This window comes from Pithys albifrons, chromosome 6 (genome assembly GCF_047495875.1).
Source record: "Pithys albifrons albifrons isolate INPA30051 chromosome 6, PitAlb_v1, whole genome shotgun sequence".
Taxonomy (NCBI): domain Eukaryota; kingdom Metazoa; phylum Chordata; class Aves; order Passeriformes; family Thamnophilidae; genus Pithys; species Pithys albifrons.
Genome location: NC_092463.1, coordinates 30,792,003 through 30,814,843, shown reverse-complemented (window position 1 = coordinate 30,814,843; position 22,841 = coordinate 30,792,003). Strand labels below are relative to the sequence as shown.

The 22,841-nt window shown below is 37.5% G+C and overlaps 1 protein-coding gene across 4 annotated transcripts; it reads left to right on the top strand.

Moving 5' to 3' along the window:
* The first annotated feature begins 206 nt into the window (after positions 1-206).
* ZNF770 (zinc finger protein 770) lies at positions 207-16,819 on the top strand. Of its 4 annotated transcripts, XM_071558020.1 has the most exons (3): positions 7,608-7,660; positions 10,036-10,894; positions 12,371-16,819. In XM_071558020.1, exon 3 carries the CDS (start codon positions 12,513-12,515, stop codon positions 14,631-14,633), a length of 2,121 nt encoding a protein of 706 aa, XP_071414121.1. In that variant the 5' UTR covers positions 7,608-7,660; positions 10,036-10,894; positions 12,371-12,512; the 3' UTR covers positions 14,634-16,819. The 4 variants fall into 4 exon arrangements, with proteins under 4 accessions (XP_071414123.1, XP_071414119.1, XP_071414122.1 ...); XM_071558022.1 differs by lacking the exons at positions 7,608-7,660; positions 10,036-10,894 and adding an exon at positions 207-277; XM_071558018.1 differs by lacking the exon at positions 10,036-10,894 and having other exon boundaries at positions 7,571-7,660.
* Positions 16,820-22,841: the final 6,022 nt, after the last annotated feature.

Sequence of the window (22,841 nt, the reverse complement as noted above, 5' to 3'; positions counted from 1 at the left end):
TTTTTCAAGGTACTGGTAGTTGACCTGGAGAAAACACTGAAGACCTTCTTCTTTACAGTGATTAATATAGACTTGTGAACAAATATCTGAAGTTGTGCTGTGACATTAAAACAAAGATTCTGAAGATATGAATAAAGACATGGCTCAGTAAACATTCAGTAGGACTGAGAGGAGTCCTATGGTCCACTCAGACAAAAACCACAGGATGTGCAGGACTGTGGTGAAGAGCAGTAAAACTGTTATGAATTGGCCAACTCTGACTATTGCTGATTAGGAGGTAATTATGGCATTCTCATTAATTATTCATTCATCTTGAAATTAAGATATTGTGGCTACTGAGTGAGCGTCTTTTTCTCTAACTCACAAACCTGGATAAAGTACAAGAGGTTTTGTTGGTTTGTGGTTATTGAGTTCCCAAAATATGCTAAGGCAAGTAATGGGATGCATGGAACCATTTTCTTTTCTCTCCAGTTGTCAGCATTCAATTACAGTAAGGAAACATTCTCTTTGGATGATGTTTTGGTTTCTAATCTTTCTATATGTTGTACTGGTCTCTGCTGGGTGACTTTTAGATGCTAGGATTGTCTACTTCTTCATCTGTTCATTGATGGAACTTCTACAGGTTATGAAGTCTTTTTATCTTTTTCAAGTTATTAAGTTGTTACTATAGAAAAAATGTGTAGAAGATGTATAAAAATGAATGTCCCATGTAAACTCGGAATTCATCACAGGATGGAAAATTTGTGTCTCGCTTTTGCTGGCCCAAAGGCAGCCTCCAGAGTGAAGCACTTTTAGCTTTTGATTTACTGAAACAAGTGTTTGAATGGAAAGTTACTAAACTCAGACCACGGAGCCAAAACTGTATCTTTCTCCAAGATGATAATTTTATGCTCTCTGCAATATGACTCCAATTGACATTAAGCACATCTATTAAATTTTAGTGTGTTTCTTGAATTATCAAGTAATTTGATAATTGGACAACCTGATTTGTCAAGATTCTCTGTGGTGTAGATAAAACTAATTGTATTGATGGACAGGAGGTTTTGGGCAAGTCAATACAGGAGCACTGGTGTTTAATAATAGAAAAGATTTCATGGCTCATCAAGTTCAATTTCCTGCTGTCACAGGTGTTCAGATGTTTCATGTTCTACTTCCATTATATTTCTGAAAAAATAAAGATACAGCTTTTCTAATTGTCTCACATCGAGCCTTATACGTTTTGCTGCTACTTCAGATTCTCAGTTCCCCTCTCCTTTCACCTGCCTTGTAATCTATATTGAAAACTGAGGCAAAATATTCAAATGCATTTTGAACCCTGAATAGTTTGTCCTCCATTTCTCCTTCATCTTCAGTGCACAGCAATGTCATTTACTGTTCTCTTAACTTGATGTGGATAAAGAATATTTTGCTATGTATATTTTTAAGACTAATAATGTTTGACTTTTGGCAAATCTCATTTCATCACTATACTTTCTCATCACTGATGTTTAACTTTCCTTGTTGACCACTATTTGATTTAATTAGTTCTTCTAATTTCTTGAAGTTCATCCTTTCTTTTGAAATAATAAATCTAAAGACCAACTTCTATTAGCTTCCAGTTAACCAAAATTGAATCAGTATGTGATCGCTTCAAAGATTGTTTTTATGACCAGCTGTCCTTTAGTGCATATATTACTTGCAAAAATCAAATGTAAATCAGTTCTAAAATAGAATCACCTATAACTGATTCAGTAATCATTCAGTATTGTCTACCACATCCAGGAATAACTGGCTCCAAATATTCTTATTGACACTTGTTTCCAAGGGAGTGACACAGAAACTGATCTGCAGCAGTAATTTTGACTATTGTATTCCCAGCTAATTTAATTCTCCTTAACTGAAGCTGTGGTCCCACAGAACTATAAGGCAGTTTAATTGTTAGATTCTTTGGTCTTTCTAACCTCCATCAGCTCTGACTGCATATAATTTTGTCCCTAATATCTTCAAGGATGGAGACCCCACAACCTCTCTGGGCAATCTTTCCCAGTGCTTTACCACTGTCAAAGCAAAAAGGTTGGGGCATTGTTCTCATGTTTAGGTGAAATTTCCCGACTTTCAGTCTGTGCCTCTTGCCTCTTGTCTTTGCAGTGGTGACCATGGAGAGGAGTCCAGCTCCAACTTCTTTTCTCCCTCTCATTATGAATTAACGCACACTAAGCCTTCTCTTTCTCTGGCTAAACAGCCACAACACTGAGCTTCTCCTCATACAGCAGATGCTACTTAATCATCTTTAGTGGCTTTTTGCTGGACTCACTCCAGCAGGTCAAGCTCTCTCTTTCACTGGGGAGCCCAGCAGTGGACACCACACTGAGGACATGTTCGTTTCCTCCAGATCTGCTTTTGGTTTTGTTCATTTTATTGGTTCCAGGAAAGGAATTCAATTGCATTTTACGAAAACTCATTTTCAGCTCCTGCATGCATTCATATACCTTGGAATTACATTGCACAATTTAATGTTTCAGTGTTGTAAGGAATACTTTATCACTCAGAGGTCACCTAAGGTAGCAAATGGCAGTGGATGTGCAGTCAGAAACACTAAACTCACATCCTATACCCAGCATGTGCAATTTTATATTGCATTTTTATTTTTCATTTCTACATCACCAGAAATTTCTTTTAAATTGAAACAAATGAATCTACAGGAAGGAGATGAATAGAAGGGGGACTTTCTATGGAGTATGTCAATCCACAGATTAATTAATACATTGATTCCATTTGAAAGCATGCATGTACCTGCCTTGCCACTGAGATACCCACTGTGCAATCAGTGATAATTTAAAAATCAATTGCTCTTCTGTAGTAATTATGTTTGTCCATTTAAACAGATATAATTGATAGAGCCTACAACTAATTTTAAAGCAGGGATTCTTAAGGGATTCGGGAGATTAAGGGCTGTGAGCCAGCAATTTCTGGGTTTTTTACTCAATAAATGAACATCTAAAATACACTAGTTTGTGTATCAGTTTCAAGTACATTATACCAAAATAAGAAAATTATTTAGAAATACACTGCTAAACAAAGCAAAATATGTTGCTAGACAAAGCCAAAAAGTTAATGAAAGTGATTGCAGTTAGGCACAACCGTATCTTTCACAGAACTAAAATGTGTTGCCTTTAAAATGTCATCTTTTTTTTTAATTTTTATTTTTTCCGTTAGATTTTTATAAGTCTTGTTGAATAAAGTTTACTTTTCTCGAAGATGTCATTGAAAGTTGTTTTCTGTTTTGAGCATAGAGAGAGAATATGAAGTTCTTTCCAGACGGTGCTTAATCAAATAAAATATGATGCTTGCATGTGTAGAATACATATTTCTGAGATTCATTAAATAACTATCTCCCCTCAAGGCAATTCATTATTATGCACCAGAGGGCTTTAAGATGGACTATTTAGGAAAAAAAGGCAGAAAATAGGACAAAAGAAAAAGGAAGAAACCTAAGACTAACATGAAATGCATATTCACAGTTTTAAAAGTCTTTGCAATTTACTACAGCCCTGAGATGACATTAATTGACACATTAGCAAGTCATATACTGTGTTATGTGTCTATCTAGCCTATAATACAATAAAAATAACACCGTGGAAAGTGCTGTAACACATTACATATACAGCATGTGTTTAAAGTAGGGAACACCTTACAAAAGCAAACAAGATTAATCATAAAGTGTTGCAGTTAAATCACAGACTGTCCCTGCAACTCACATAATTGAATTGCCAACTGTCAGCTTGCAGAGGCATCTTCACACTATTGTACAGCAAAATCTACTTCCAAAAAATTAAAGAGAATTGAAATTTATTTGAATGATGTCTGGGTTTCCATATCAATATATGACAGCATATACCCACAAAAAAAGTAATCACTCATTTTTTATTAACATTAAAATTGAGATGCTAATACCTGCTCCAGACAGTGTGCTTTTTACAAGAGGTGGAGCAACATGCATTTAGAATAATAAGGTAAAAGAGTTACACAGCTTGTAGTCTTTTATAAAGTTCTCATTCAAAAATGGACAACTCAGCATTTCAGGACCTTGAAACTTAGTACTAGTTAGTGAAACTATTGTATTGTGGAATTTTTCTTTAAGTAAAGTTTAGGAATTCTTTTATTGTTTATTTTTTACATTTTATTTTCTTTTAAAAAATAATTAGAATAAGAATCTCCCATGTACCACTACAGCTATCACTAAGGGTAATTCTGTATAACCTCTCAAGTGCTAAGGTAGATAACAATCATGGTTTGTTCCTGTTTTATTGTCTGTTAAATATAACCTAATCTAGCTAAGCAAAACAAGGATAGTGGGTGTACCAAAGCATGCACATTCTGCATATTCTCAGTGTGTAGAAAACTGTTACAAAATATTATTATCAGTGTGCATGGAGAATGAATAGCAACAGCTGGGTGTGGAAGCATCAGAAGAAAAACACAGCTGGAAAAGTTACAAGAATGGCCTGTGCCCATAGCACCTAGATGAACAAGTCAAGCTCCCAGCACATATCTACATACAGTTTAGCAGGACACCCAGATGATGGAAAGGACAGTGACTAAATCCCAATGACTTGCTGAAGTGGGACAGAATAATAAACATGGTCAGGTTACAAAAAGACATATCCAAAATCAAGATGTGAAAAGAAGGCATAGGTGAATGACTGAAATTATTATTATTTTTTTTTATTTTTATTATTTTAGATTTTTAAAAAAATCCTCTTGCCCCTCCTAGGAGGACTTGCATTGCTGCTAAAATGTTGCAGCATTTCCTACAAACCCTGCATATTTTGTTCTTTGGCATCATGAAAGCATATAATCCATTCCATGTGTTTGCAGCATTTTCTACGAAAATAATTGAATGAATTCACCTGTTTTGTTACATTTGGGCTAAGACTGAATTTGGTATTTTTGGATTACACTTTCTACTAACTTGTAGAACTACACAATAAGATCCTCACCTGTTACGCATTGCTAGAGTTTCATTCATCAAGAGAACTACAACAATCTACACCTGCTGTGGATCTGCTACATTATTTCTTTTACTGGGCACAAGCAGAACTCAGCTGCTTGTGTATTTGCTTCAGACCAGAGGTCTCATGAAAAGGCTGCTAAGGCTGGATATACTTTAAAATTAAAGAGATGCTTTAAAAAACTAAAATATATACAATGAGGTGATCTGCAATTGTTAAATGATTAATAATATTTCTGAATAGCTTTATGAGATATACGTGGCAAATAATATGCACTTTTTATAGTCGGGGCACAACATCTAGAAGGCTAAGTGGCTTGCCCATGGTTTTATACTGCTTCCAAGCTTTCGGCTCTAGGCTCTCCCAATCCCCATTTTAATCACAAGATGTGGCTGTCTTTCAGTGGGGTTAATACGTGACTGTAGCTATTGAAGCAATGATCAACACTATCTAAGCTGTTGGCTTGAGCATTTAAGTTTAAATGGAAATATATTTTGTTCTGTAGTGTTCAGACTTGGCTTAAGTGTTGCAAACTAGTCAGTTGTTATTTATACCACTGGTGATGAGACTGATTTGATTCCTAACGTTGCTAAACTAAGAAGTAGTGATTGTTCTACAGACATTTGTTTCTAGATATCAAAATAGTACATCTCAAGGACAATTCTGCAGAGATACCAGGGACTGTAAATGCTGCCAACTTCTCTTTCATTGATGTACACAAAATTCATGAGTAAAGAATTATTTTTAATATATATAGCAATTGTTTAGAGTTCCCTTAGCATACATAATTGCCTCTTCAATTCCCATTAGGACTGGAAAAGAGGGTTTAACACAGAGCAGAAAGACAATAGAAGTTACTGCAGCCTCTTTAAATCTTTACTGATTTATAGCTTTGATTTTTTTATGTTCTGCCCTCTTCCATTCCTCCTGGTAGGAGCCAGATGGAGTCTCAGTAAAAGGACAGATGAAAGAAAAGTACAAGTGAGCTGGCAGTCATGTTTTTTCTAAAAAATTATTGTTGCACATGTATTAGTTTAATTTCAGTCTGCATGAACAAAAGAAATAAAATAAGCAATTCTCTTAGGAAAACGCAGCTAAGAAAGTTTATCTTATTTTGTCTTCAGTGTTGCAATTGCACTCACACAAAGATGGTCTAATCAATTATCTGATGTTTAAAGAGGTAGGGTTTGGTCAGTTGTCCTTTTTTTTTCTTTGAGAGGAAAGCATAGAAGACATCTACTGGTCGTCTGTAATTCTTGGGTTAGGGCAGATGTCTTCAAAATAGTAATTAAAAAATTAGAAATTAGAAAAAAATCTGCAGTCTGTCTTTACATGGACTTTTTATAAAGAGTTTAAGATTTGACTAGTAAGATGCATACTGAGCTGTTCATACAGGTGGCTAAGACAAAAGTTTAGTGACTGGAAATTCTCTGTCCCAATGGGGACAATCTAACTAGGCTCATCCATGTCTTTGTGTTAATTTATTAACAGGCTTTTAAAGCAAAACTCTTACACTTTGCTGTGCCATCTGCATGGTCTTTTATGAGGCAGAATCAAAGAATCATAGAGTGATTTGGGTTGTCAGAGACCTTTAAAAATCATCTAGTCCAAACCCTTCCCGTGGACGGGGATATATTTCTTTAGACCACATCGCTTAAAGCCCCATCCAACCTGGCCTTGAACACTTCCAAGGATGGAGCATCCACAGTTTTTTCCAACACTACCACCCTCATTTGTAAAATATTTATTCCTTATGTCTGATCTAAATCTACCCTCTTTTAGTTGAAAACTGTTGCAACTTGTCCAGTCACTATGGGCCTTGGAAAGTCTTAAAAGTCCCCTGTAAGCACAGGAAGGCTGCTATATAGTCTCCCCAGAGCTTTCTCTTCTCCAAGCTGAACAATGCCCCGTTTTTGGGGCCCCTTCTGGACTCGCTCCAACAGGTCCATGTCTTGCGCTGAGGACCCCAGAACAGGATTCAAGACCAAGTTGTAAACAGTTTCTGTCATTTTCTGGATGTCTTCAGCACTGTGCCTGCCGTTTCTCTGAGGTAACCTCAGCCAAGCTGCAGCCACCGAGGGAGCTGTGACTGCTGCGGGCCGTCTGTCCGTCCTTGGCCCCGCGAGCTCCTGCACTGTTTGCTCCCTCCCTCCTGCAGCCGGGGAGGCAACGCTGTTACCTTTGTGTGTACCTGTTACTGAGGTGCTTTTAGACTTCCCCGGGAAGTGTCTCTTCTCCGCTTCCCTCCACGGCACCATTTCCCGGCTCTATAGGCCACTGGGTTTGGCCTGGTGATGTTTATGACACAACAGGGTATAAGTGCCTTATAATTGCTTTAGCTGCAACCCTGCAACCACCGGGAATTCGTTCCTTGCTTTTAGGGTGCTGAAGTAAAAATATGTCTTATTTGTAGGGAATAACGTGTCAGCACCAACTAATAATCGATCAGCAGAGCCACGGGACCTGCATCCTGGGCAGAACTCAACCCTGGGGCGCGTCCCCACCCCTTGTCCCACCGCCCGCGGCCGCGAGCGGGGCCGGACCGCTGGGGGAACGGAAAGCTCCGGACCGGGTTTCCCGTTGTGGCGGCGCCATCCGGGGGAAGAGCTCAGGCGGCAGCAACCCCGGGAGGGATGAGGAAGGAGGAGGTGCGGTGGCTGCTTCTCCAGGTCGCTTCCTTCGTCCTCGTTCCCCGCCCTTCCCTCGGCCGGCGGGCCGGGGCCCTGCGCCGGGTGCGGCCCCGCGGGCGCTGCCGCTGCCAGCACAGCACGGGGTGTCCCTGGGGTAGCGCCGCGGGGCCCGACGGCAGCGGGACCGGCAGGGCCCCGCTCTGCTGCCCGCGGGGTGTGTGTTTGTGTGTGTGTGGTGTGTGCACGTGTGCAGTGTGTTTGTGTGTTTGGGGGTGGGGGGGGAGTGTGGTGTGCGTGTTTGGTGTGTGTGTTTGTGTGTGCGGGATGTGTGTGTGCGGTGTGTGTGTGTGCGCGGTCTGCGCTCCCTCGGGGCCGCCTCGCTGCCTGCCTTAAGGTTTCTAACTGGATTTGTGTGTGTGCTATTTGGAGAGTGTTGGTGTCAGTCCCGGAGGTCTCGGGCCCCTGCAGCTTAAACCTGCCCTGCTTCACCGTCATACATCTTTTATTTTGTTTGCTTCAGGAAATGTTTTGGAAATATACAAGGAAAATGCGGGGGGGGGGGGGGGGGATGAGGGGCGTTAGCTTGCAGGAGCCGTAGTCTGTGGACTGACAGGAGAAGGTTCCATTTCTGGTGTGAGTTGTTTCCCCATCTCAGTAATCTAAACTTCTCTTAGGAGAGCTGGTGAGGAAATCCAGCAGGAAACATGTTTGTCTCAGTGTTCAGGTTCCTCTCTCTCTGTCACATGCTATGTTTCATAAATCAGCAGCTAGATTTTCACTTTTCTGATGTGTAGTTAGTGTTACTGCAGGCACTTTTTGTTTCTTCACCCATCTATTATTACAATTTGTTTTCTTTTATAATTGTTTCAGGGAAACTATAAGCATTAGCATGCCTCAAGGATCTGAGAATATACTGCTAATAACATGCAGAAGAATACTTCTTTGCAAATTTTGAAATATATTGAATTTTTACTTCCTAAATGGCTTGTTTTGAATTACAGTAATGAGTAACGGAAAACAAACCAGAATATGTATCTTGTATAGGGTCAGCTATATCACTGTGGGAATTGGAGGGGTGTACAACGTTTTTTGGAGACCTCCGGCATTTGAGGCAGTGCAATCTCCTCACATAACTTATTTGTATATGCAATAAGAAAAACTTTGCAGCTGTAAGAACAGTAATGGACTTGGAACCTCCATACTGTAATTTGAAGCCATTTTCATTCATAACTGTAAATGGTTTGGGGAACAACTTATTTCTATTTTCCTTCAAGGCAATTTTTATGCTTTGTTTTGTGGGATGTGTGTTCTTTTTAATTGTATCTCCTCTTCCTTAACTGAAATATTCCCAAGAGGGTTACCTGCAGAAGAATTTAGGTGACACCTGTTCATTTCTACTTTGAGGGTCATAAATATTCTAGCACATTACAGAAGAACTGACCACACAGAGCCTATTCCATGGGTTTGAATTTAGAATTTTCTTCCATCATGTTTTTGTGTTGTTGCAGGTTGCTGCCATTTGTAATACTGAGAGACATAATCTTTAGATAATCATTAAACAATACTACTTAGGAGGGTCCTCTGTGGATTTTCAATGGCCTGTGTTATTTCTTGATTCTATTTTTCTGCATGACCTTGCAGCCAAGATGAAAAGTAGTATCAGTTTAATGTTAAATTGGACCTATGCCACAAACAAAATCCTTATCACATAGGGAAGTACCTTTTCTGACTCTTAATTAGGACAAGCCTGTGTACTTCCAAGGCTGGCAGGAAGTAATATTCCAAGCTTGTCTTTTGCTCTTTGATCTTTAGCAGCAGCATGTTTATTCCTTAGATGTGCAAGGCACAGAGCATCCTGAAATAGATGTGGAGAAGCCTGTCCTTAGTAAATAGGATTTGAAAATATATTTGGGCCACACAGTAATGCCCATCTTGGCTCCTTTCTCCTTCCCCTACATCCCCTTAGTTTACCTTACCTGAGCCTTCAGTTTTTCACTGGGCAAGAAGATCACAGCAAGAAGCTTTACGCTGCTTTTTGACACCTTGTGCTAAAGATCATTTTCCTCATTCACCAGATAGAATCTTTAAAAGATTTATAAGCTAAATACAAAATCCCTTGTGTAATATGCCACAGCTGTCTCTTACGTTGGACTTCTTTTTTTTTTGCATGTCATTATAGTGTTTGAGTATTTTCCTGATGTGTAAATTAGATCTGTGTGACAGTGCGTTAACTGAAATTCATCAGTCTTCACAGTTCTTCCTCAGGAGATTTTCTTTCCCTGCTCATGGAGGCTGCCGAGCTCTCCTATGCTGAGAAGCTTTTCTCCTTTTCTCAGCCTGCCTGTCTCTAGCTTGATTGTATGACAAACAAGAAAGCATGTTGTGTCTCACACTTGGGTTCTCTAAACTTCCAGCTTTCACAAGATGTGACAACAACTGGGAGGAAAAGGGGATCCCCTAAAGGTGTTGTGTTTTCTTGAATCTTCAAAAGAAGACTGAAATTGACCTGTTAAAATTCTACAGGAAAAGAGAATAGGAAAGCTGAAGTTGACTTTCTCAACTGCTTTATCTATCCTGAACTCATATCATCATTATCATCATCATGGCCAGGCTTTGCAAACAAAGATTTGGGAAGGGCTCTCCCCACGTGGGTGTGCCCTTCCAGCCTGCACAGTGGGTTTTTTAGGTGAGGCACAGCGTGCACAGAACTGGCCCCACTGTTTAACTCCTGAGATTCATCTACCATGGCCGAGTGAGCTTGGATGGTGACAGTAAAGTCCTAGAACCTGCAGCCCCCGGAATTCCCAGAAGGTCTCCCATCCAAGTACTGACTGGGCCTGACCCTGCTGAGCTTCCGAGATCTGACAAGATCAGGTGTCAGGGTGGCATTTAACTGCCTGTATATCCTAAACTACTTCAGTGAGATGAAGTTCTTAATGGCAACCACATCGAAGACAAACATCCAAATTTTAGTTATTAAGGCCCAGAATTATATAGGAACATGTGTGTTAGAGGTGGACCAATCCTACCAGATGACCATGTTTTCTTTGCACTAAGCTTAAGAAAAACCTTGATTCACCAGCTATCCTCAGTCTTTGTGCATGTTTCTCAAATCTCATTGTAACTTGCTTTAAATTGCAGTAGATTTTTATTGTTTGCCATTACTTTGAATAGATGTTTTGGCTATTTCTGAATTTTTAAAAACTAAGGACATTAACTCTGTGAAGTGATGGGATTTGGAGACACTGAATAAATTCGTTTTGTATTCTGCTGGTATGTTGAACAGATATACAGCCTGTAATAACTGAGATACACAAGACATTTCTAGCGACTATAGTTTGTAGTATTTTGATGCTGCAATTTGCAAGTCCTAACTGTAATGCTCTTGCATTAAAGTTTGCTCCCTCCATCCCTTTTATATAGGTAATAGCATAGAGGTATTTTTATTCCCTTGTTTGTACTATACTTGTGAACTGGAATGCTTAATCTGCTGAAATTTAAGAATGATGTGACCAACTGAAATTAGTTCAGAGATGATTAAAAAGACCACTTTTTTATTTATTTGTTTATTTTCTGGTGAACCTGAAAGCAATACTTAGAAAACCCCAGAATTTTTGTAGTTTACAAAAATAAAACATTAGATAAAGCAGACTGAATACATAAAATTGTGATAGAGAACAATGAAAATAAGTTTGTAGTAAAGAAGAGCTCAGCTGAATGCAGATGACTCACTGGAGCAGGAGCCCTGGCAGAAGTTGTTAAGACCACTTTGGAGGCTGTCTGGGTGAGAGATGGCCTCAGTAGAAAGCATGGGCTAACTGTTTGCTTGAAGTGCTTTCTAGCTGTTCCTATGAATATTTTAATAACTTTTCATGCACTCAGGAACTTTCAGAGGTATTGCTTCTTGTTTGTAAGTCATTGAGTCTTAGCTGAGACACAGTAGCTTGCCCAACTGTGTTCTGTCTGTTGAAAATTCAAGGAAAATTAAAACTGTTTCATTATCCTGGTTTAGACTCAATAATTATGATGGCTACCTTTGTATTCATGGTGATTTCATAGTATATGCATGGTTAGGTATCACAATTCTGATACTCTGTTTTTTTGGCGAGATAATGAACTTAGCCTTTGTTTTTTCCATGTTCTGGGTGTGGTCTTAGTTTTGGTTGTAGTTTATGGCCAGTGTGTTGCTCTTGCTTACTGGCTCCAGTGTTTGTCATTTGAGAGAAATCAAAAATAATTAACACTGCTGGATACAGTTGGTAAGATGCAGAAATGTGAATAGTAGATTTAACAAACATTGAAGCTAAGTGTTTTTCTTTTCACTAACACTGTGTTTGTTTATATCTGAAGCCCAATAAACCCTAGTTCTTTTCTTTTTCTCTCATCTTCATAAATACTGTATTTGGGAGTTGAATTACAGCTGTAGGGAAGAAATTTATTACAATAAGTTCTTGTGATTTTTTTTAAGAATGTGCTTTATTTGTAGATATAAAATACAATGTAGCTGAACTGTATATTATTTGGAATTATAGGTGCATATACAGCACAGATGACTTAAACTTGTTTTTATTCTGGACAGTAGTATAGTTTTCCTGTACCATGTGACATAACAACTGATCACTGTGTTACAAGGAAGTATTTTAAGCTAAGTTAAATCAAGAGATTCTAATCTAGATACTTTTGGTCTCTTATGTAGAAAACAAGAGCCTATTTAATATAGGCTAAATAATACTCTTTTTCTTATTTTAGGGACCTGTGGGATTTAAGAATATCTCTCCTGAGAAAAATTGCCACTTCTACAGCCTTTCATCTTAGTGTGCAATTGATGATTTCTTTTGAAGAACCTATCTGAAGACATTAACAGTAGGCAAGGTGTAATTGCCTTTTAAAAATGGTAAAAGTTCAGCAGTGTGTAACAGCTGTCAAGATACCCAAGAAAAAGCCATATATTTGTGACATGTGCTATAAACAGTTTGAAACTCCATCAAAATTAGCTAGGCACTATCTCATACATACTGGTCAAAAACCATTTAAATGTCATGAATGCAACAGAACATTTAGGCAGCTCGTCCACCTGGAGAGGCATCAGTTAACCCATAATCTGCCTTTTAAGTGCATTGTTTGTTATAGAAACTTCAAAACTGTAGTCACTTTCTTAAAGCATCAGCAGCTTCATAATGAAAATTATGAGAACGGCACACAGCAAACAGAAAAATCTGTGAATTCTGAGCAAGGCAGGGTCACTTCTGGCATATTTCAGTGTTCTGCGTGCTGGAAACATTTTACAACTGAAGAGAGGTGGATGCTGCATCAGTGTCTGAAGTCAGATCATCTATGTGGTGCCAGAAGGAGAAAGAAAACTCACACTTGTGAATCATGTAACAAGACATTTCCATCAAGATCCAAGCTAGAAAGACACTTCCTTATTCACACTGGACAGAAACCTTTTAAGTGTTCTTCATGTGGCAAATCTTTCAGACAGTCAACACACTTGAAAATTCATCAGCTCACACACACAGAAGAAAGGCCTTTTCAGTGCTGTTTTTGTCAAAAGGGATTTAAAATACAGAGCAAACTCATGAAGCATAAACAGCTCCACGCCAGAAATAAGACTTTTCCCAATACTGTATGCAAAGCAAAGGCTCTTAAATATCCTAGACCACACAGCCTGTTGGAAGGAAAGGGGGATAGTTTTGAGAATGCTGACACACATGAGTTACAGAAGGATGACCCACATGATGTTCACTCGATTTATATTGTACCCTTTGAATGCCCAGCATGTGGGCAGTGTTTTGAAACAGAGCATGTTCTAAATTTGCATGAATGTTCTTATCCAAGAGATGGCAGAAGTTCAAATAATGGTAAAACAGCATGCAGACAGAGAGTCAACATGAAAAACAAGCTCCTGATGAAACTGAAGCGTACTGGAGGAAAAACAACAGATTTTTCTCTGACTGACAGAAAAAAACCAAAATCAGGCTGCATCAGAAGTCCTGACCTGGTTGCAGCTAGAGATCAGCATTGTGATCAGCATGCCTCCACAAAACCTTCCAGGGATTGCCACAGCAAGCTTGGCGTGCACAAGGCACTTAGTAATGGGATGAAAAGAACTTTTGCTGTGCCATTACCTTGCCAAGAGTACCTGCAACCTCACAACTTGGACGTTAATTTAAAAGGTGTGCTTACTGGTGAAAAGATGTTAAACATTGATGATTCAGTGGATAATAAAGATGATGCTTTTTATGGTTCATCAAATAATACCACCTTTGATAATCCAGAAGAACGTCACTGTGCTTTTGCTGCTTCTGCTAAAAATATACATAACAGACACAAAGTGTGTAAGTGTGACAGATGTGAAAAAATTTTTCCATCTTCATCCAAACTTCAAAGACATTACCTTATACACACAGGACAGAAGCCCTTTGGCTGTAATGTTTGTGGGAAGACATTTAGACAGTCAGCTCACTTAAAAAGACATCAGCTCACCCATACTGAAAAGAGACCCTGTAAAAGCCCTGTTAGCCAGGCAGAACTTGAAAACCTGAACAAACTTTTCCATCATCAGGGAGATCACACTGAATTTAAGTCTTCTCAGCCTGTGGGTTTTTCTCAAACACCTTCACAGCCATCTGGCTTCCAAGAATTTGATCTGATTCAGTCAAACCAAGCAGCTGAAATCAAAGTTGAAATCGAGTCAGGGGATTTTGTGCTTGACTCCAGCAGTAGAAACCCACAGATCTGTTTGTGTAGTAAATTGTTGGAAACAGAGCAAAGCTGTTACAGTTACTGGCACGATGTTTCTGAAGGTACTGACAAAAGTGAAGTTGTTAAGAAATCGTATCAATGCAGTACCTGCTTTAAAACTTTTAGATCTCCTTCTAAGCTTGAAAGACATTACCTGATGCACGCAGGACAGAAACCGTTTGAATGTGCAGTTTGTGGAAAAAAATTCAGACAGGCCCCACATTTGAAAAGACATCACCTTATTCACTTTAAAGAGCATAAAGCTTAGTTCCAGTGAGCAACAAGCAGAGAATGTATTGTTTTTATCAAAACTGGATAATGTCCTATGATGAAGTCCTATATTTAAATTTTTGATTGCATAATTATTAAAAGACTTATGTTTGACCAAACAATTAACTGAAGGGGATTATATTTTTTTGTTACGGACATGAGCTGGTAAAGAGTTAATTTACTGTCTTCAGAACTGTCTACTTGATATTATTTGTGAGATGTGAATGTTGAGATGATGTTTTAAAAAATGCGATAGAAAAAGCCTCTTTGCGTTCCTTTGCCTGAATTAATTTATAAATATACATTCTTACTGTATTAGTAGTGTTGCAGCAATCTGCAGTGCTCCATGAACAAGATATTTTAAAAGTTTTACCTTTTCCCATATAGTATTTTATGCTCAATGACAACTATGACAAAAGTAAAGACATAAAGGTAAAAAATGTTCTTCTACTTTCTTCTGGCTGCCTGTATTTAGCAAGCAAAGGACACTTGCTGCATTTATTTCATACTTTTAAAGTAATTGTTATTTTTAGATAAAAGATACAAGAAAAGAAGAAAGCAGAAAAAAGGGAAAATGCTTAATGAGAAAAATGTTGATGTGTCATAAGAACATTCTATTTTCTATAGAATATAAAAAACCTCCCTGTTATTAATATGTTTGGAGAATCTATAAATGAGGAATTAGATTATTTCTCTTTTTATAAAAAATAAAATGCAATGCTATATTGTCAAGATTTATAATCAATTAATCCATTTCACCACTTCATTAACTCTACTTCCTTGTACATTCCTTGCCTTCTTTAGCTCTTTTGACCAATTCATACATCACAGATATTTTTCTATAAGAAAAGTAAGCAAGAAATTATCATTAATGTTACAAACGGGCTTACTATCTGTTCCAGTCTCCTTTCCTTCTAGCATATATATTGAACCTGTAACAAATGTTCTTTAAGATGTGATAATAACTCAGATGAGCAGTTTTGTCAGGAAGTCATGTTCTCATTATATTAAATATAAGAGACTGAAAATTACTTTTAGCTGAAATGAAGTAATTCTGATTTTGTATTAATAGAATCTGTAGTTATACTTTCTGGTAAATAGATGGCTTTGTCCCTTGTGCCAGTGGGGCTGGCAAGAAGTGTAAGTGCAGTGGAGCTTTATACATTTTGAATAAGAATGAAGTTTGGGGTTTTTTATATTTTCCTCTGAAAAAACGGCCTTTAGGATACTTCCTTTGTTATACAACTTTTCAGTAGTTGAAACTGAAGTTTTTAATCTTATTTCTAAATTAATATATCTGTAAGATACATGACATTGTTTTCACTATTTAACTAGATCCATATTTATTTAAGTAAAATGGGTTTGGGTTTGATTTCTTTTAATTTTTGAAGTGGCAGGAACTTAGTAGTATTTGGTGAATATGAAGTGAGGGGTAAAGGGAGTTTTTATTTTACATGTTATTCTTTTCCATTTTCAGAGAAAATAAACCCAGGAAAAATACTCAAAACAGTCTGTACTTGCTGTGATTTTGTATGATAGACAAATCCAGTACATTAATAATGACTATAGTTATATATTGAGATTTTTTCTCCCTTTGTGAATTGTTTCATGTTGAAAAACAGAGCACTGTATAAAATGTTTTGAAAGCATATTGTAGAGCTCTTTTTAAATACTTGTAATAAACTATTTTATTTATATTGTAATTTTATTGTATGCTTTATGTGCAAACCAGAGTTTTGGAAATATCTGACATTCATTATGCAGAAAAGACTGCATATCAGAATAACTTTGTATGTTAGAACAACAGGTTTTATTTCAGATAACTTTTGTTATAAAATATATATATATGTTTAAAGATACTAAGATCTTTCTTAAGGAGTTATAGTCATTTAAAAATGCTATGTTTGAAAGTAATGTTTAGAGAACACAAAATTTTTATGTTTTGAAAATAATGAAGGGAAGGTAATATAGGAAGATACTTTCGAGGGATGAATAGACATTTGTGGGAAGTGTTATTGTCTGATTAATTTGGAAAGTAATGATATCTTTGGGCTTGGATTTCAGAAGGGCAGTAAGAACTACTTTCTTTATCTGGCTCTCTACCCCTTTGTATAAAGTTTTGTGTCTGTATAAATTCTTGATTTTAAGGGGATTATTGCATAAACTAACTAGAAAAGGGTAAAATAGTTGAAATCCTGTATCTTTTGCAGTTAACAGTAAAATTCTCCATTTACCTTTGAGAATTTGAGCTGGAATGGTCTTTTCAATGTTAATTACACTGTTTGTTGTTCCTTAGTATGCCAGGGAGTTTCAGGGCAAGTTCAGCCATCAATCTTTTAAGTATCTTTAGTGGCAGAAGCATTGCCTGTGGTTTTGTTAGAATGAACCGATGGCTAATACTAATAATCTCAAAGTACTGAAGTAGTGCGTATTTTTGAGACTCTATGCAGAACCAAAGCATTTTCTTAATCAGTTGGTCTTCCTTGAGCTCCTGCTGAGAAGAACTTCTCACACTGCATGAATTCAGCACTGAAGTTGTTCTATGTGGAATAGAAGAAGGGTCAAACATTTTAAAATGACGAAAAAAAGGTAAAAGGAATTTTTTGAAGAAAAAGCATGCAATTCTAAATTCACTGGAACTGCAGTACTAACTGATCACATCATCCATTTTCTATCTAGGAAATGTGGCTGTGCATAGCTTTAAAATGTTTATGCTGCACTGTCATTGCAATGTGTCACAAATGAATGTTTTAGGTCGCTCAAAGAATCACTGGGAAAGGTATTGTCAAAAGCAGGTTTAATATTAAAGTCACAGCGTGACAAAGTTGGTTGGCAAGGTTCACTCTACTACTTAGTAAATAGTTAAAGCACACAGAGAAAAATGGGACTAAAATGTAAAATAAATCAATCTAAAACTAAACTCAATCTAAAATTATCTACATGGAGGCTGGGGATGGGAAAGGGTAAAGATAGGAATCAGGGAGACCCTCCAGTTGGTCCTCACAAGGTTCAGAGGGCACCCCCTTGCCAAACTTGGCCCTGGATTTGGCCAATGGTTTAGGCCTAAAGGCTTTAACAGCACTTAACAGTACTTAATCAATAGCCTATTTTAAACAATTTAACAAAAGATTTTACTATAGAATTTAGCACAATAACTCACAGGCCTAAGTTATGAAGTCAATCTACTTAAGAATCTAAGTGAGCACCATTCATAGTACATTTCCTGTACCATGTTCACACTCGCACACACAGAGACCTAAAGGAGTATGTACGAGGTATATATAGCTGTGAAAAATTTCCCTCAAGTTCCCTGAAGTACTCATGTCAGGTGCCTTTGTATCTTCTCAACAGGCAAAGGGTTGAGCCTCAAGGAATGGGAGTATCAGCCCAGGCTCCAGTGGTGGTCCTCCAGGTATAGCAAACTGGAGAGTTCATTACCTGAGAGACATCCCACTCAGAGGGAGATTGCTGGTTAAATCCTGCTGTCATCCAGGATAGCTCAAAGAATCTCATTTGGGACCACTGCTTACAGGGTCGCAAGAGATGACTTTAGTTGTAGCAATTTTCAACCTAGGCCACAAATCAGGTCATTAATTTTCTTTGAAAGTTTGATAAAAAAAGAATTGTTCCAGTTGGGTTGTTACGCAGGCAAGAAAAATAACTTTCCAAGGATGTTCATTAGCCCAAGTGCTGTTCATCAAGACCAATTTCTGAAATCATAGTGTGACCTGAGGTGTGTTTGTGGGGGTGGCAGTTGTACCCCCACACAATGTTTGCAGAAAGTCAAGACTTACATATATGTATTCCTATATATGTCTACAAGAAAATTCAAAAAGGAAAAACAGTGATACAACACAGAAAACCTGTTTAATCACTTTTATAGTTGTAATCACTTTTGTAGGTGGTTCTCACTGAGTCATGGGTTTCTCACTTGGCTGTGATCTGCTGTATTATACCCAGAGCCAACAAGAAAAGTTAGTGAGGCAAATGGAAGACAGATACAAAAGAAACTTAATTGAAGTTAATGAGAGCTTAGGCTTCAAACTGAGATGCTGTACTTAATGTTTAGTTTTCCTGCCAGCCTTCTAGTATAAATGTAAAACCCTGAAAGTCATAATCTTGCAACAGTAGCTCATTTGAGTAACACTAAGTACAGATGAATGACTCTTAAATCAATAGACTATGGATTCGGTCCATCTAATGGCCCCTTGTAATAATGTTGAAAATGCCTAGATCTCCTAAATAACTAAAGGGGTCACGGTTCATATTTCTAGGACAAGGTTTTGTGGATTTTTAAAGTGCAAGTTTTAACTTAATAGCCTAGTTTTATGGTCTGATGGCTGTGGATGAGATGTGTCTGAGATGCTGTTATCATAAGGAAAATTGAAATTACAGAAGTGACTTTTCTATGCTCTCGTATAACATACTTTATCCAGGTTAAGCAAATTAGTTGTACTTTTTCATATAATGACTAGTTCTGTCGAGCAGCTTTTAAACAGCATTTTTTTAGCATCTGTTAAGAAAGTGAATCTTCAAAGCCCATGCAAGTGAAATAAATCAGTCTTATGCCAACAAAATCATTCACAAATGAATTGATCATCTCCTTGTTCATAAATTACTGTTTTAACATGACAGTGTCATTATGTCTGTCCTGAGTTATCACAGGTCTCTGAATGCTGTTTTACTTCTCTTCTTTGCTATTCCAGTTCCTGTCTGCTTCCAGGATATCCTAATTTGTGACTTGATTCTGTAAAACACCTGATATGGTTTGGATATGTAGCTGAAATTTTTCCTCTTCACTGGAATCTTTCCAGTGTCCCTGTTGCCAAACTGTATGGATCTGTGAAATCTCGTCTGTGGCTTCTAGTCCAACAGTCATGGACCTGGTTGGATGTGGCACACAAATAGTGCCTGAGGATGTGAGTTGGGTGCATGGAGATATGAGAAGCTGACTGGTGATGATGTAGACTGTGGCCTGTCATTCTTCACAGAAAGTCATTTGGGTGTATAGGGTAGTAAGAGCATATGGATATGGTAACTGTCCAGCTTTGCCTGTGGCACTTGAATGTGCCTTGCTGACAAAGTGAAAGAGGGTAAACAAAACTATGTGGCCACTGCTATGTGAAAAAGTAAGAAACTGTTCCTATACGTGGTGTCTCCCATTTGTACTGCTAATGCACTGCACTCAGATCTTACTGATATAAAGGAAAACAGTGTCTTCCTGGCATGAAAATTTGCATTATTTTATTTTTTTAGAGTATAAATTTTAATCTTTGTGTTTGCAAAAGTAGCTGTCTGAGGTAGAGAAAATCAGATGATTTCCTCAATTTCCACTTTATTTTGATTCTAGGATGATCCTAAAAATACAGCAGAGCAGAGAGATTCCTGATAGTAACAATACAGTTCTACTAAATTAAGTAGAAATTTGCTAAGCCATCTAGACACCTTAAGTGTATCAGTCAATTTGAGGATAATTTTTAAGATCAGAACACATTAGGATTTTTTCATGACACTGAGAGCCACCTTAGATTAGTATCTTGGCAACCTTATTTTCTGTAGTGCACTTTATCTTGTATTTTATACTCTGGGTCTTAGCAGGTATTTGGGTAGTGAGAATATCTTTGTAAGAATTGCCTCAGGCCATGAATAGCATTTCTGATGCTAGTGCGATTAGTGGAGAAAAAATTTCCATTTGCCAATAAGCTAAAATGAGTTGTTGTGCATTATTGTAGTTTATATCAGAGTAGGAGGGTTTTCTTCAGTAAAAGGAATTATTAAAACTCAATAAATTATTTTTGGTATTATGCTGGTATGAATTTGCTGTTTTCAGTAGGTATTATGTTTTATTGCCATTTTATCTTCTCTTAAAATCCTGACATGCTAATGGAAATGTCTACCAAAAATCTAGAAAATACAGAGAAAGGCAAAGATGAAAGCTTTAGGAGACTGGAGCTAGCTCTCAGCATCTTAGAATTACTCTCTTGATTAAGTTTTATGCTGCATATTAGTTATGTTTCAGTTTTGTCTGCAATCTGTAGGTTTTTTTCTTTATTGTGAGAAAAGATATGCAATCGAGGATCTACTTTTACAATGATGCTGCAAATAAACCCAAATTTCTATAACACTTCTCATGCCAGCACTAGCAGAGAGGAATTTACATGCCTTAGAATCTCATTTCAGTGATGAAGGCCTCATGTTTCTCCATCAAACCTATTTATTTCATATTAATTTTTTTCCATATAGAAACTATCACATAAAAGCTTCTCATAGGATTTATGACAAATATTTCTAGAGCCTTTCTGGCTACTGGTCTCTTAACTTCTACCCATGGTTCTGCCTCAGTTGGTAGTAACCTAGCTAAAATTCTCTGAAAAGAATTAGAATAGCCCAGAGTCTGCTCTAACTTGCATTGTTACCCAAATATAAGCCCAGCAACAGAAAGCTAAGAATGACACAAAGTCTCCTATTTCACCATCTCCTTCACTAGAGGCACTGCTGCTATTCTGGGATATCAAAGCAGCTGGGTTGCTGAATTAACCATATTTTTCTCTAGTCATGAGCTGAGAATATCCATGGAAGTTACTGTAAGTTTTGCACAAAAATCAAGGGTAGTACATTGGCCAGAATGTGTGCTAAATAAATATTTACACACAAATCAGAATGCTACTGATGGCTTCTTTACACTTTAAAATTCTAAATATTTTAAGAAGCATCTGTTGCTAAACTGAGGCATCATTTTTGAAAGTACCCATATTTACTAAGTGGAAGTACACATATTTAATGAGATGAGCATGGTGACAAAAGCCTTGGACTAGAAGAATGCACATAAATAAAATAGTAAAAGCAACACAACATGATTGAATTAAAGCTATAATGAACAGGCTGAACATTTAATTTATGTGAATATTAAGTAATATGAAGGATAAGCTATAACCCTGTCATTGTGCCTAAGCTTTTTATATGTTGAAGGATTCCTCTAATCTTTTTTGAGAAGCTTTCCCAAATTTTACTTACCTGAAAGCAGGTTTAAAATCAATATACTTCTACAATATCAACAGGTAAGAGACATGCTAGATCTCATACTTCTTTTCTTTAATGTACTTTAATGTACATATTATTCTATTTCTATGCTGTTCATCTCCTTATCCCTTTCAAAAACTTATATTTACTTTGCAAGGAATATTTCAAAATATTGCATATTCATAAACACTTTCCTCCTTTGGTTAGGAGAAAAGCTGAATGTACAAGTTTGCATATATACAAGATGAGACCTGAAATTCTCACGTGTGAAGATTCCTGTTTCAGAGCTTTTCAGAGGAATGCCTCTTGAAAAAACCTCACGTTTATGTGTAAAAGTCAACAGGCTAAGATAAAGGCTGATTTTAAAGTGATGCGTTTCCTAAGCTTTAAAGGCTTGCATCACGGAAAGCCTCAACAGCCTTGATCATGCACTGGAGCCTTAGGCTTGGCTTAAAATTGTATAGATGGACTAGCAAGAAAATAACACTGGATGGGAGGGCATGGAGCAGTACAACAAAGCTGTCGCTGAACTGCTTTTCTGTTTCATAAGAGTGGTGTTAGCATGCCCTGATCTATTAGGGAACACTCTCCAACCCAGAAAGATTTCAATATCCTCAATTCTGTCTCACATCAGGGGAAACTGTCACTTCTGTTCCCCTGGCCACCAGAACAGGCAGCAGTAGAGTTGTGGTGGTAGCCACGCCATTGTTCCAGATGAAAGAGCCAGGAGTAGTCACTGCTGCTGTGCTGCAGTGTCCAGGCTGAGGCACATGGGGAATCATCTGTCCCTAGCACAATGCTTGCTTGGAGGAGAACAAGTCAGTTGTCCATCAGACAAGATGCCAGTTTGTATTTCTGAAGGAATGTGATGACTCAAATGGGTAAGGTAATGCCGTTTTGCACCGAGTGCAGTTCTGGTATTTGTTACCTGCTTTGGAATAAAACTTTCCTGCCAGAGTTTATATAGGTGCAAGATGGTATTCATACCGGCTCTTCATCTCAGTGCAGGGTTTATTTATGTCTAAGAAGCTGAAGGGTAAATTTCTGTGTGAAAGAGAAACAATAAAAAGTAAAATGGTATTTATATTACATTATGTGGCCCTGTTGAATCTAGTTTCACTGATCATGTTTCACTGACGACCCTAAAAAAGTAACAAACAAAACCAATTTTTATTAGAAATCTTTA